This window comes from Callospermophilus lateralis, chromosome 2 (assembly GCF_048772815.1).
Source record: "Callospermophilus lateralis isolate mCalLat2 chromosome 2, mCalLat2.hap1, whole genome shotgun sequence".
Taxonomy (NCBI): Eukaryota; Metazoa; Chordata; class Mammalia; order Rodentia; family Sciuridae; genus Callospermophilus; species Callospermophilus lateralis.
The window spans coordinates 7,791,295-7,805,786 of NC_135306.1; the positions used below are offsets into that span (position 1 = coordinate 7,791,295).

Below are 14,492 nucleotides of genomic sequence, written 5' to 3' on the forward strand. Positions count from 1 at the left end.
TCACCACCACCTGAAATACGTTGTTTGTTTTTTGGAAACAATCTACAGCCTAAGCATGAGGCAACTATAGTCATGTATTAAAAAAAAAAGTAAAAGAAAATGTCATAAATATTGACAATTTAAAGAAAAATAAACTGAAAAGTAGGAAAATGGGGATGAAGTGGTATGGAAATGCTGCTGCCATGGAAATTCCTCTGGTATGGAAATTCCTCTGCCCAGTGAGGAATCAAGATAAGGTAAGCTAGCTGGGCATGGTGGCACACACCTGTAATCCCAGGGGTCGGGAGGCTGAGGCACGAAAGAGGATCATGGGTTCAAAGCCAGCCTCAGCAACACAGTGAAGCCCTAAACAATTCAGTGACACCCTGTCTGTAAATAAGATATTAAAAAAAAAAAGGGCTGGGAATGTGCCTCAGTGGTTAAATGCCCCTAAGTTCAATCCCTGGAACCAAAAAAAAAAAGGCAAGCTGGTGGCTTTTGTATCATATTTAGGTCAAGCAGGTAACCCTGAGGAAACCTAAAATCAGAAACTCTTAACTGGGGTGGGACAACTCACTTTTCATTAATTCTATTCTGTACCAATTTGATATTTTAAACATGTACGTTACATATATATATATATATATATATATATATATATATATATATATATAAATTTTTTTTTTTTTTTTTGTATCAGAGATTGAACCCAGAGGCACTTTACCACTGAGCCACATCCTCAGGCCTTTTTTGTATTTTTTTCAGAGACAGGGTCTCACTGACTTGCTCTTGCTTAGGGTCTTGCTGAATTGCTGAGGCTGGCTTTGAACTGGATATCCTCTTGCCTCAGGCTCCCAAGCCACTGGGATTACAGGTATGCACCCGGCTTCCAGCCCTTTTTAAATTTTTTGAGACAGGGTCCTGCTAAATTGCTTAGGGCCTTGCTAAGTTGCTGAGGCCATCTTTGAATTTGTGCTCCTCCTGTCTCAGCCTCCCAGGCTGCTGGGATTGCAGGTGTATAATGTTTTTAAAGTTTAAAAAAGGGGCTGGGTGCCGTTGCAACTTGGGAAGTTGAGACAGGAGGATCATAAGTTTAAGGTCTGCCTCAGCAAGATAGTGAGGCCCTAAGCAACTTAGTGAGAATCTGTCAAAATAAAAAATAAAAAGGGCTGGGATGTAGTTTAGTGGTAAAGAACCTCTGGGTTCAATCCCCAAATCCCCAGTACCATTTTAACAAAGTTTTAAAAATGTTAAATTTCTAAAAAAAAGACTGGAATTCACCCTGCATATAAGTCATGGTTTAATTTTCCGAGTCAACTTTTGATCTGGCAACTTTTACTTGGTGGTATATCTTGAGTTCAATCTCCAGTACTGAAAAAAAAAAAAAACTGATACTAGTATAGATTGAGTATCCCTTATCTGAAATGGTGAGGACCAAAAGATTTTGGATTCAAGTTTTTAGATTTTGTACTATTTATCAGTTGCACATCCCTAGTCTGAAAATCCAAAGTACTCCAAAATCAGGAACTTTTTGCATTCTCGGGGATCCAACCCAGGGCATCAGCATCATGCATGCTAGGCAAGCATTCTACCGTGGAGCTACACCCCCAGCCCTTTTTATTTCTACTTTGAGACTGGGTCTAAGTTGCCCAGGCTTGCCTAGAACTTGAAATCCTCTTGCCTCTGTCTCCTGAGTAACTGGGATTATAGGTGTGTGCTATGATTTGTCATGTTGGCGTCCCCAAAGTTTTGGATTTCAGATCTCAGTAGCTCTACCACTGAGCTATAGTCTCAGCCTGATATTGCTATTCTTGTTGTTCATAAATGCAAACATCATGGGCTAGTTCTCAACTGAATTACTGTTACTGCCCTGAGATACAAAGAACAATCAATCTAGTTGTAGCCCAACTAACCACTGTAGGTATTGGGAATGCAAATGTAGACAGTAAGTGTTGGTGCAGAAGGTGTTCTTGCCCACATGTGTGACTCCTTCTGAAAGGCTCCAGGGGTTTTTGGATCTTGCCACAGCAAACAGAAATCCATGTTCTTATGCATCGCTTCACACACATCACTGAAAATAGAGCCACTGTTTTGGCATCTTATGGAAACTGACCCTGGAGTCTTGCCCTTCCACCCTTCTGCCTGCACCCAATGACCTTCTATTCCCCTCGTAAAGGCTTCTGTCCTCTGGCTTATTACAGGACTTACTGGGAGATGCCCAGGCTTACACATGCTTGAGCCATGGCACCTGGAAGGTAGACAGAGAAGTGGTGCAATGAAAAGAATGGTTTAGTGACAACAGAGAGCATGAGTACCAGGAGAGTTTTCAAGATGTGAACCAAAATCTTAACAGAGGTTATCTTTGGAAAGGGGCAACTGTGAATATTTTATTTATCTAAATAAATAAGTTAATATTTGTAAAATGCTTAGAACAGTACCTAGCATATGGTTAACTACTATAAAATAATTTATATTAAGTAAATATGTTTCCTGCAATAAACATGCATTACTTAGACAATGAATAATACAAGTCACTTGTAACAAGATTTTTGGGTCCATTAAAGTCAAAGAGAACTTTTTTTCAAATTCAACAGGATTTGATGGCTAATGATCAAAGACACTGTGCCCAAGAAAGAAGCCAGAAATCACCTCTTAAGTGACAAGGGTCTGGGTGGCTGACCCAAACAAGTGAATACACAGGATGTTCTGGGCAGGGCCGAGGGCCTGGTTTATGTAAGTAATAGCAGCCCTCATCAAACCGGGCTCATGCAGAGGTCATGACCTGATTTGTGTCAAATTTTTATTTGGCAGACAGTCCTTCCTGATAATGCAGCTCAGTGAGAAGAGCAAGCAGATGCTTGGACCCAACCTCCAAAAACATCTTCCACGGAAAACAGGAGCTGAGAGGCCCTTCCTCTTCTCTTGCTGCTTTAGTACCATGGAGACTTGTGTGTATGAAGGGCTGACCACAGGCCTGAAGACCTCCTCAGATGTTCCTGAGCCCACAGAGCAGCAGCAGAAACTGGACCCAGAGGCTGGTGAACCTCCCAGCCTGGGGAGCTGGGCCATGAGAACTGGACGGGAAGGAGGGCCCTGGAAACCCAGGCTCCAGGGGCTCTGGTCCTGGGTGCCAGCTTCCCTGGGCCTGGGACAGTCAGGGGTTCCAGGCTCAGGCTGAGGTCCAGCTTAGAGTCACAGGCTGCTCCACTCCCTCTAAAGCCCAAAGCCAGCCCAGCTAGGAGGGGCCACCACTCACAGAAAGGGGCTGTCATCGCCCCTCAAAATGAGCTGTGATTTGTTCCAAAGTCTTTCCTTTGGTTTCAGGGACCCAGAACAAAGTGAAAAGGACACTGAAGATGCAGAAGGCAGAGGCAAGCCAGAAGGCTCCATATGGCCTGAGGACCTCCTGTAGAAAAAGGAAGGGCCACAGGTGCACATGGCCGTAAATTAGGATCTCACTCCCTTCCTGCAGTCTGGACACTATCCTGCCCCAAGGCCTGCCTGCTGATGCCCTGCCTATGTGTCTCCTGGCCCCAGTGAGCTCTCTTTTCATGGTGCAGTGGGAATGAGAGAGCATGGCCCCAGGAACACTGGGGACATAGAGGGCCCACTGGCATGGAGGGAGGTATGGGCCCAAGAAAGAAGCCAGACATCACCTCTTAAGTGACAAGGGTCTCTTTGGTCAGAGTCTGTGACCTTTCAGTGCCAGACCAGAGTCTCTTCCTTTCTCAGCTCCTTATCCTCTGCCACTTGGAAACCCCTCCTCCTCAAGACCCTTCTCTTGGTCTCTTAGACAGCAGACACATTTGAGTCATTATTATATCCTTTGTCACTTCCTTCCTGGCTTCTCTCTCTCCCTCCTTTTCTGTCCATCCTCTTGAACATCCAGTGAGCAAGTCCCACCCCAGGCCTCTGCCCTGGCCTTCCTAATGTGCTTCCTAGGGCAGCCCTGCCTGAATGAGCCCAGGCTCGGTGAAGACTCCAGGCTACCTTGAGTGTCCACGTCTGTCACCGACTTGCCTCCCTACGCCCCAGTAGTCTGGCTTTCCATCACCACCCATCACCTTCCTGGCCATGCCATCAAAAGGGACCTGTCCTTTTCAGCCATTGTTGTTTCTGGTGCCTTCAAAAGGCTGGGACATGGTACATGTCAGGGGACCTGGAGAGAATGAATGACTGAACAAATGACTCTGCTCCAGAGCCTCTCTGTTGGCTGGGGAACTGCAGGGCACATCTGTCAGTCTACAAGGAAGAGGAAAAATGTTGAATTGAATCAATTCTCCCATCAACTTTAAGAGGAAGGTATTTTCAGCCAAGGAAGATGGTTCAGAGGTAACAGCATGGACTTGGCCAGGGTGGTGCTGGAGCCCAGGCCTGGGACTCTTTCTACACAGATCATGAGTTCTTGGCCTCTGTTCCCAATGTTCATGAACTGTCCTCCTGCCAAGGCAGACTGGAGACTTCTGGATCATACCCTGGGTTCCTTGACTGCCAGTCCATCTGTCTCCACTGCACCCCTGGCTAAGACTGCTGGTGTCCCAGGTACAGGGAGGCCTTAGCCTGCACATGAGGCCACTGACCCCGAGTCTTTTGCAACAAATTTCATGAAGGGGAGGCCTAGGCCTGCACTCACCATGAGGTTGTTGAACTCTTTTGTCACCAGAAAGGCCATAAGCCAGTTGGTGAGGACACAAACTCCAGTGGCCACGCCCTTAACATGCAGAGGAAAGATCTCAGACATGAGGAGCCAGGGGATGGGCCCCCAGCCTATTGCAAAGCCTGTGGGAGCAAGATAGCATCAGAGCCCACAGAGTCAAGGAGCCCCAGCCTCCCAACCTGTGGGAATGAAGGGTCCTGGAATCCTGGGTCCTCTAGCTCTGTGCCTTCCTGCTGTGAGGTCTTGGGCCAGTTACTTCCTTTCTTAGGCATGAGGCCTGGTATCTATAAGATGGGACAGAGAGGGGCTGGGGTTGTTGCTCAGTGGTAGAGCACTCGCCTAGAACATGCAAGGCACTGGGTTTGTTTGTTTGTTTAATATTTATTTTTTAATTTTTGGCAGACACAACATCTTTGTTTGTATGTGGTGCTGAGGATCAAACCCGGGCCACACGCATGCCAGGCGAGCGCGCTACTGCTTGAGCCACATCCTCAGCCCCAAGGCACTGGGTTTGATACTCAGCACCACATAAAAATAAATAAATAAAATAAAGGTATTATGTCCAACTACAACTAAAAAAAATATTAAAAGAAATAAGATGGGGGCTGGGGTTGTGGCTCCGAGGTAGAGTGCTCGCCTAGCATGTGTGAGGCCCTGGGTTCGATCCTAGGCACCACATAAAAATAAAATAAACATATTGTATCCACCTGTAACTAAAAAATAAATATTTTTTTAAAAAAAGAAATAAGATGGGACAGAGATGGGGCCTACTCACAGGGTTGTTATGGGGATTAAGTGAAAGGGACACAGAGAGCTTAGTTCAATGCCTGGCACATGGTCAGAGCTTCAGACAGAGAGGTAAGGCTAGGTAAGACTGGACTTGCTGGCAGCTGTAGGAACCTGGTAGCACAGGCATGGGGACTGTGGCCCTCACCCAGCCTCCCACGGGGCCCCTCTCACCAGCGATGAATAGACACATGCTGCCCACGGCCAACCAGGCCAACCCCACATTGGTATCAACAGGCTCTGCAGACACAGGCACCAGGAGGTCCACGTGTGAGGAGTTGTTGGAGCCATCCTGGGTCAGCTTGAAGTAGGTGCCAAAGGCACTTGTGCTGAACACCATGACCATACCTGCAGGCAGAAGGCAGGAACAGGCAAGGTACTCGGGAAAATGGCGAGAAGGAAGACCTATTTCCTCAGAGCATCCAGCTGGGCAATCGGGCACCTTGGCTCCAGAAGCACTGACTGGATAGCACCCTGCCACCGACCCTGGACCTCAGTAAACTCTGAGAGGTTCCCAAGCCTGTGAAAGCAGCAACAGTAATGATGATGGCATTTTAATACCACCCAAATAGTGATCTTTACAATGGCCAGTGGACACCAAGTGTCCACGGGTAGGCTTGTGCTCAGGTCCTCACACATGTAGATTTTCTTTGATCTGCCCAGGAGCCTTGAGGGAGGCAATGCCATTACCCACATTTCACAGAGGCTCAGAGAGGGAAAGTCACTTGCCCAAAAGGACCATAGCTTCTGGGTCATTCTGACCTCTCAGCCCTCAGTTTCTCCAGTGTGAGCTGGGACCATGATGGTGTCTTTTTGTAGATTTGTCAAAGAACCTGTAGCTCAGTGAAGAGCTGCCAAATCACAGCCTGGTCTGTCACAGTCTCTCTTCATCAATGCTCAGTGGCATTCAGACCTGTTGGCCAGGGCAAGGGCTCTCCAGCAATGGTGAAGGGATCCTGGCCAGGGCACCCTGTATACCCAGAGCAAAGTCCTCACCTGACAAGGCCAGGAGTAGTCTCCGCCCAGCTCTGTCCATGATGAGGGCTGCCACGGCTGTGAACAGCACCTGGATGGTGCCCATGATGACTGAGGCCAGACTGCTGTCCTGAAGGGGATGGAGGCTGAGGCTTGGACAGTGTGCCAGCCAGAGATGGGTACCTCCCTCTGCAGTCCTATGCCAGGTGATGAGGCCCTGGGCTTGAGGAGGCAGCCCCATCCATGTGGCATCTGGATAAAGTAGGTCAGGCAGAGGCTTCTTACCTTGAACTTGGCCTCCTCAAAAATGGTCTCTGCATAGAACATGACGGCGTTGATCCCTGACAGCTGCTGGAAGGCCATCAGTGAAATGCCAATGAGGAAGGGCTTGTAGATGCCAGGGTGTCTCAGGAGGGCCAGCTGAAAAACCTGCTTGAGGACAGGAGCCACCAGTGCTCCTCCACCCTGTCCCAAGGGTCCTCCTGGAACCTACCATCCTAAGGCTTGCTGGAGAGGAGTGAGCCTCGGCTTCCTTTCCTGCCTCATCTGGGGCCTCAGGGCAGGTGCAGAGACAAGCCCCAGCATTTGTGAAATGAAATGGTCCTTACCTCCCACAGCTCTTCCTGAATGGTTGGAGGAGTCACAAAGAGATTCTGGTACTTGGGCAAAGAACACTAGTTTCTTGAGTCCCAACCACCTTCAAAGTACCCAGTGCTCACCTTGGGCCTGGCCCTGGCTGAGCACCTCCCATGGCCCACTGCACGGAATCCTCAGCATAATGAGGCACTGTCCCAAGACACCCATTTTACAGTTGAAGAAATCAAGTCTCAGACGGGAAAGTCACAACCCGGAAGTGGCAGAGTCTATCTGACGCTAAAGCCCAGACTCTTAATCTTCTCCCCCACCCTACAACTCCCTGGTTAAATCCAAGTCCTCAATTCTGCATCTGTAATTTCCTCTGGCCTTTTTCTTCTTGGGATGCTAAGAATCCAGCTGGGATTCAGGGGCTGGGAATGTAGTTCCTCAGTGGTACAGTGCTTGCTTTCCATGCACAAGGCCAGCAAACACACACATACAAGAGGAATCCCCAGTGACCTAAGGTTAGGGCCCAGCTAAATGGGGTGCGGGCCTGCCCAAAGAAAGAACAGCACTGGTCCTCACTAAGGGCAGACAGGCACCCCCTGTAGGTGTGTGGCCTTCGGTATAGGCTGTTTCCCTCAACCCACCTTCCAGCCACTCACCTGGTGCTCAGACTCCACAGAGGGCTCTTCCCAGCCCTGTTCGGAGCCCCACAGGAACTGCAGGGCAGCCATGGCCTCCTGGCGCTTGTGCTGAGTCAGGAGAAAGCGTGGGGTCTCTGGCATGCAGCACATAAGCAGCAGCATAAAAGAAGGGGGCACACAGCCCAGCACAGCCAGCCAGCGCCACTCCAGGACTCGGCCTGGTGGGGTGCAGACATCAGAGCCAGAGCAAGCCAACCTGCATCCCCCACTTGCCAACCTGATACTCAGCTATAAAGTGGGAATCTTGCTATTCTGTGGGTCATGTTCATTACTGATATTGCCATTCTTTTTTTTTTAAATTTTTTTTTGGTAGTTGTAGATAGGTAGATTGCCTTTGTTTATTTTTATGTGGTGCCGAGGATCGAACCCAGTGCCTCATGCATGCTCTGCAAGCGCTCTACCACTGAGCTATAGTCTCAGTCCGATATTGCTATTCTTGTTGTTCATAAATGCAAACATCATGGGCTAGCTATGGCATTTGGGGCAATGGTGGTAGGTCATTGATATGTACATTCTACATACATCTCCTCAGTGAAATAGTCCCATGCCATATCATGATGTTTGGTCAATGACAGACTGCCTGTATGAGGTGGTCCCATAGATTATAATGGAGCTGAAAACTTCCTGTTGCCTAGTGATGCAGTCATGGGAATATCCATCCTATGGTCACGTCTGTGGTGATGCTGCTGTAAACACTGCACTGTCAGCTGTACAAAGGTACAGTACATACAGTTATGCACACTACATAATACTTGATAAGAAATGGTTGGTTAGGGTTTATGATTTGTCACACTATACTTTGAAAATTTTAGAGTATACTCCTACTTAAAAAAAAAAAAAATCTTGCTGGGTGCGGTGGCACATGCCTGTAATCCCAGTGGCTCGGGAGGCTGAGACAGAAGGATCGCGAGTTCAAAGCCAGCCTCAGCAAAAGCGAGGTGCTAAGCAACTCAGTGAGACACTGTCTCTAAATAAAATACAAAATAGGGCTGAGGATGTGTCTCAGTCAAGTACCCCTGAGTTCAATCCCTGGTATATCACTCCCCAAGCCACGCCACTAAAAAAATTCTTGCTGTAGAACAGAGTGCTATTATAGGGCAGCAGCCTCATACATCCAATGCTTACCATAACTCTGGACTGTGTCAAGAGGCCATGCCCAGTGATTGGCCAAGACCATCGAGGATTGTGGGAATACACTCTAGTATGTTTACACAGAGACAATACAGCCTAACAATGCAGTTCTTAAGTCTCTGTTAAGTGATGCATGACTGTAGCCACAAAACAGAATGAGGTGCTGGTTCTTTATGGCCTCAGTATGACACAGCACCATTAGGGTCAAGGGGTTGGGAGAGTAAATGTACACATTTCTCATAAACACACACAATCTCTGGAGGTCACCAAGAAACACCCATACTGGCTTCTGCAGGGAGGAACCAGGACACAATGGGGAGACTTTTCACTGAGCAGGCTCTCCTTTCTGGTACTTCTTGAGCGTTGAATCACTTGAACGAGTTATCAAAGTATGAGCACAACTAAAGAGGTGGTAGGATTTTGATTCCTTGATGTAGATGGGTTATAGGAAGAACAGTATAAATGCAGATTTATCTACATTTAAACAAAGCCCAAGGGTTCTCTGATAAAGGGGCCAGGAATGAATTTAGAGTATTGTCTAATTTTTAATTTTTCTTAAGTTCAAAGCAGTGATGGCATGAAACACCTTTCTTCTGCATGCAGGGGGCGGGGTGGGGCATAATATGTATTTGCTTTAGCAATAAGGTGCAGATAAATTATAGAGGTTCCACAAAGTCTAGTTATTGAGGCATTATTGTCCCCATGACACTTTGTGGTTAACGATTAACTCACACCAGTGAATCAAAACTCACAGAAAATGATCAATGAAAGGCAGAAGCAGCAGTAAGTACAGATGAAGATGAACCAGAGGTAATGCCGTGGGCAGATGGACACAGAGGATCTGTCCCCCCAAACTAGGAATGTCAATGTCTGTGCACAGTGGAGGCTCTGGCTTGTTTTAGGGCTCCCAAGGCAACCAGACTGCTGGCAGGATTCTGAATTAGTCAGGGTGGTTATTGGGTTAAAAATGAAAGAGCAAAGACATATCTGTCATCTATTCTCAAGACCCAGATGGTGCATTCCTCAGGCCCATCAGGCCCTCAAGGACTCGCAGGGACTCTCAAGGACCTCATGGTTCTTAAGCCATCCCTCTACTATTCTCATTTGGGACCTGCTGCCAGGTAATTTTCGTGTGTCATCTAATAGACTAGGTGGGTTATATCCATTTAAAGACAGGGAAACTGAGGCTCCTAGGGGCAATGAGACTTGGTCAAGGTCACACAGCAGGTGGCAAAGATCATCCAATACCTAGGACTGTTCAGTTTGAAGACTTCCTTCTTTCTACCCTGTTTCTAATGAGGACATGTATCTTCCTGAACCTTTCCCAGGCTAGCACAGCTGTGGCCCCTGGGGTACTGAGGACCAGCCTTCCTAATACTGCACTTTGCTGACACTGATATGCTGAGGGAGACTCAGCATGAGTGCCCCTCCCACCCCTGGAATCCTCTGGTTTGTGCCTAATCCTACTCAGACCACCAAAGTAGGCTTTTGAGAAGATGAGAACACCACCTTCTCCAGCTGTTCCCTGAACTTAGTCATAAGACCTACATATCCCAAGGTCCCAGGGAGGCAGACTGGAACCTGGCATCTTGGCCATTGGCTGTGTGACCCCAGGCAACCCCTGTCCACCATGAACCTCAGTTTCCACATTTGTAAAATGGCCACATAGCCATTAACAGGAATCAAAACAGATCATGCAAACTACCTGCCAGGTAGGCCAAGAGAATGCCTATGACGACCATCAGCTGCACACAGGAGCCGAGCAGTCCCCGGACCGCTGGGTAGGAAATTTCAGAGATATAAATCTGCCAATGATTAAGACAAGACTTTACTCAAGGTCCAAGTGTTCTTAAAACTGAAAATCCTCTGTCACTAAAAGCTGAGGAGACTCTGCATTGCTCCAGGTCAGCAGAGCCCTGCCTAGGATACCAAGGCCCAATGCTCTTCTGAAGATGAGGGAGAGGTATAGGCACAGAGCTTCCCAAATGTTCACTTAATGTGCACAAATACCCATTATAAAATGCAGACTTTGAGGCAGTTGGTCTGGTGGGACCTAAGCTTCTGCCTTGCTAACCAGCTCCAGGTGCTCTTGACAGCTGAAGGGGCCTTTTGCCATTAAGTACATCAATTCCCCACTCAAATGCTACAAGATGCTCTCTCCTTCTAGGTGCAGGAGCCACCAAGGCCTAGCCCACACTTCTAAGTTATTCCATGCCTTATGCCCATAACTAAGACAGCTGTTTTTTGCCCAGTAAAAATGAAAACCAAAAACCAAATCCACTTCCTCCCTAGCTCCTGACCACCTGTTAGCAGGTGGGTGAAATGAGAGGCATATGGGTACGACCAGGGAGAGCCCTGAGAAGCTTCTTTCAACTTCCAGCTGGGTGAGGGATGAATGAGTGGTTATCCAAGCCTTGGCCAGCAGCAATCCACTGGTCACCCAGCAATCACACCAGAGTCCAAGTCCCTACAGGATCATTCCATGGCCAGGGGCTTCAGGTGCAGTTTGCCCAATCCTTACAACCACCTCATGAGTAATGCCATGAACCCCACTCTAGGGAAGGAAACAGGCCCAGAGAGATGCTTTGCCCAGGTAAGTGACCCAGGTGTCAGGGGTGCAAAGTGAGCAGCTCTGGGTCAGGGGAGGGTGAGAGAGGCTGGGGAAGGAGACCTGTGAGAAGACAAGGGAACGCAGAAACCAGCAGCCTTGGTTCCAGGGATAAACCTGTAGGGGGAATTTAGCCTTAACCTGGGGCTCTGTTGACCATCCACAGGTGCCACCTTGTTATGAGGTGGGGGGCAAAAGAGGCACAACTGGGTCCCTAGTTCCAGTAATCCATCCAGCGGACTAGCCAGGGCCCCGCTGGGCAGGGGACTTCGCTTTTCTGAGGCAGTTTCAACTAGCGGGGCCCTGGCTCCTTCCCAAGGCGTGGTGAAGGTTGGGGAGATAATACTTGTAGGCACCGGGGCTTGAGACCCCATCCAGGAAGACACTCACCGGGGCCACTAGTGAGGCGACGCCGCAGGCCAGGCCCGTGAGGAGGCGGCCCCCGAGCAGCATCCACACGTCCTGGGCCGCAGTGATGACGGCAAAGCCGGCCACAAAGGGCACCGTGCAGAACAGGAGGCTGAGTTTGCGCCCGGCGCGGTCCACGAGCCAGCCGCCCAGGACGCCTCCCGCCGCGGCGCCCAGGGTCACGATGGCCTGCGGGCGAGGCGACCGCGGGCTGAGGAGGGGCCAGGGACGGCAGTCCACGCTCGCCCTCCGCCCCACGCCCTGCAGCCTCAGAAGAAAGGCAGTTGGGGTCTCGGGCTGGTGGTCAGGGACCGGGAGACTCTGGGTAGGGCCGACAAGATGCATGCGGCGGAGGGGAAGGGGAGCGAGCGGGTGGACGCGGGGGTCCCAGGTGGGCTGGCGTGAGCCCCGGCCTCACCCCGAACCAGGAGGCGGTACTGTCGTCGAGGTGCGGGGCCGGGGGCACCGAGCGCCTCAGGCTCGGGATGGCCGGGGAGCTGTAGCCGAGCGCGAAGCCGAAGCTGAGGGGGCCCAGGGCAGCGGCGAAGGCGGCGAGGAAGACGCGGCGGCCGCAGGGAGAGCTACGGAGACAGGGCGAAGGGTGAGAGGAGCCGGCAGAGTGGGAGGGCAAGGCCACGTCCCCTGCCGCTCACCCGCCGCCCGGCGGCCTCAGGAGCGGATGGGACTCTTCCGAGTTCTCAGGCGTCATGTCGGCGACCAACGCTTGCCCAGCTGGCTCTGACGCCCGAACCGCCACGGGACCCGCTAGTGCTCCCTCAGACTTCTCCCGGCAGAGCAGAGCCAATGGGCGACGGCAGGCGGTGCTGAGGCGGGATCTGAACCAGTATTAGCCAATGGAAACGCAAGGCGGGGTTAGCATCTGCGCTAGCACCCGCCCCTCAGGTCAGAGTCGACCATTGGAAGCACAGGGTGGGCGGGCCAAGCGCCCTAGAGTCGCCCCTCGGGCGGACTGACTTAAGTAGAGGTGGAGGGTGGAGTTTTCGTCCGCCAAGAGCACAACCGTCCAATTGGAGTGTGGTGCGAGTCTGGAGGCGGGACCATAAAAAAAAAGCTACCTCAGAAAAAAGTTGGCCAATGAGCGGGGAGGGCGAGGATTTCTTATTTTCTTTTTTCTTCCCCCCCGCCCCCCGCGTTTGCCCGAAGCCGCCTCTCAGTCAATTTTCAATTAATGAGAGTAGGAGAGGGACGTAGGCGGAGCACACAGACGGGGCCCAAATTTGAAACTTCAGCTCCAGGCAGCTGTGACTGTCTTCCGAGGTTAGGTTTGCAGTTCCTTCTTGGTGTTAACCGTTGCCCTGGACCTGGGCTGGAGTCGCCTGACCCAACTCTGCCCCATTGAGACTCAGGGGCCGAGACTGGCCCGGCGCTTCTGCTGGGGTACTAGGGGCTGAGGCGTAGCTAGTCCTGGGCGCGGTAACCCATCTCCACCCCGTGCAGCGGATACAAAGCCGGTAGGGCCTCCTGCTGAGGACGTGTTAGGCTGGGGTCCCCCATTCCTGTATGTGTGATTGAGCTAAATGGTGAACTCTACTCTCCCTGTACCTCACTGACTCTTGAATCTTCATCTTAACTACCTCCCATTTTTGAGTCCCCTGCGGATTCTAGTAACCAACTTGTCCACGTGTGCACCCATCATGCCACCGCTGTCAGTGAGGGTGGTGAGGCTCTGTATTCAATTGCCATCTGTACTCAATTCATATCCTACACACTGGGTGCAGGCAGCTGCAGTGGGGTACTGGTGTAATTCTGAAAAGAATTAGGGCTTTGGGAGCCCTCTGGGTCTCTGTATCCTCATCTCTTAAGAGTTAGGGATGCTAATTAATCTCCAGAAGAGTTGTGAGCAGGGTCACAACTATATGAAAGACTAAACATATGCCAGCATATGCTGGCCTGTATGCTTATGATAGTGGTTGGACTCACTGCAGTCACCTGATTATACTAGCAACCAACATTTTTCAGTCTTGATTACAACACTATATCTAAAGATAGGCAACTGCCCCTCTGAACTTCCACAGCATCTCATGTCCGGGTTGTAAATTCTTGATTGCAGCATTTATAACTACTTTGTAATCACCTGCTCATTTATTTCCCAATAGACATGAGTTCCTTTTGACAGTGGGCATCCCATGTTTGCAAAGTGGGTGAGGGCCACAGTCCCTTTACTTTGTAACACAGGGCAGTAGCAGAGAGGCTTAAGTAGACAGGATGCTGCCGGGAGCCCAGCTTGCACCAGACAGCCTGTGAGTCACAGACCCCCATACACCTGTTCCTTTGGCTGGTAGTCTTCCACCCCATGTGTGTGCAGATATTGTTGCCATAACAGGCTCTCACCCACTTTTCATTTTTTGTTGTTGTTATTTTTACCCCCTTTAGGTAAATAAAGCACTATCAGCCTGATGAGTAGGGTCAACATTTTGTCCTCTCTGTACTCCTCAGATCTGACTCTTATCAAATCATAGGTGGTTTTAATGTAAGAAACTTAAAAAAAAAATGACAGAAAACAGATACAAGCTCTTGAAGCTCACTAATTAACAAGAAAAACACCAGCCAGTTCCAGCTGACCCAAGGCAGAGGTGAGAGCAAGGACTCTGGGATCAGATAACTTGCAGATTCAAATCATTGCCTCTTCCTGAACCTCAATTTC

The 14,492-nt window shown here is 49.8% G+C and overlaps 1 protein-coding gene across 8 annotated transcripts; it reads right to left on the reverse strand.

The window, feature by feature from the left end:
- Positions 1–687: 687 nt before the first annotated feature.
- Slc2a8 (solute carrier family 2 member 8) lies at positions 688–12,632 on the reverse strand. Of its 8 annotated transcripts, XM_076845442.2 has the most exons (11): positions 12,481–12,632; positions 12,246–12,408; positions 11,810–12,016; positions 10,517–10,616; positions 7,639–7,838; positions 6,683–6,829; positions 6,419–6,527; positions 5,597–5,770; positions 4,613–4,758; positions 3,236–3,385; positions 688–3,124 (listed from the first exon to the last, which is right to left on the reverse strand). In XM_076845442.2, the coding sequence occupies exons 1-10, from the start codon at positions 12,534–12,536 to the stop codon at positions 3,248–3,250; spliced, it is 1,440 nt and encodes a 479-aa protein (XP_076701557.1). In that variant the 5' UTR covers positions 12,537–12,632; the 3' UTR covers positions 688–3,124; positions 3,236–3,247. The 8 variants fall into 8 exon arrangements, with proteins under 8 accessions (XP_076701557.1, XP_076701559.1, XP_076701558.1 ...); XM_076845444.2 differs by having other exon boundaries at positions 688–3,385; positions 12,246–12,348; XM_076845443.2 differs by having other exon boundaries at positions 688–3,385; positions 6,683–6,826.
- Positions 12,633–14,492: the final 1,860 nt, after the last annotated feature.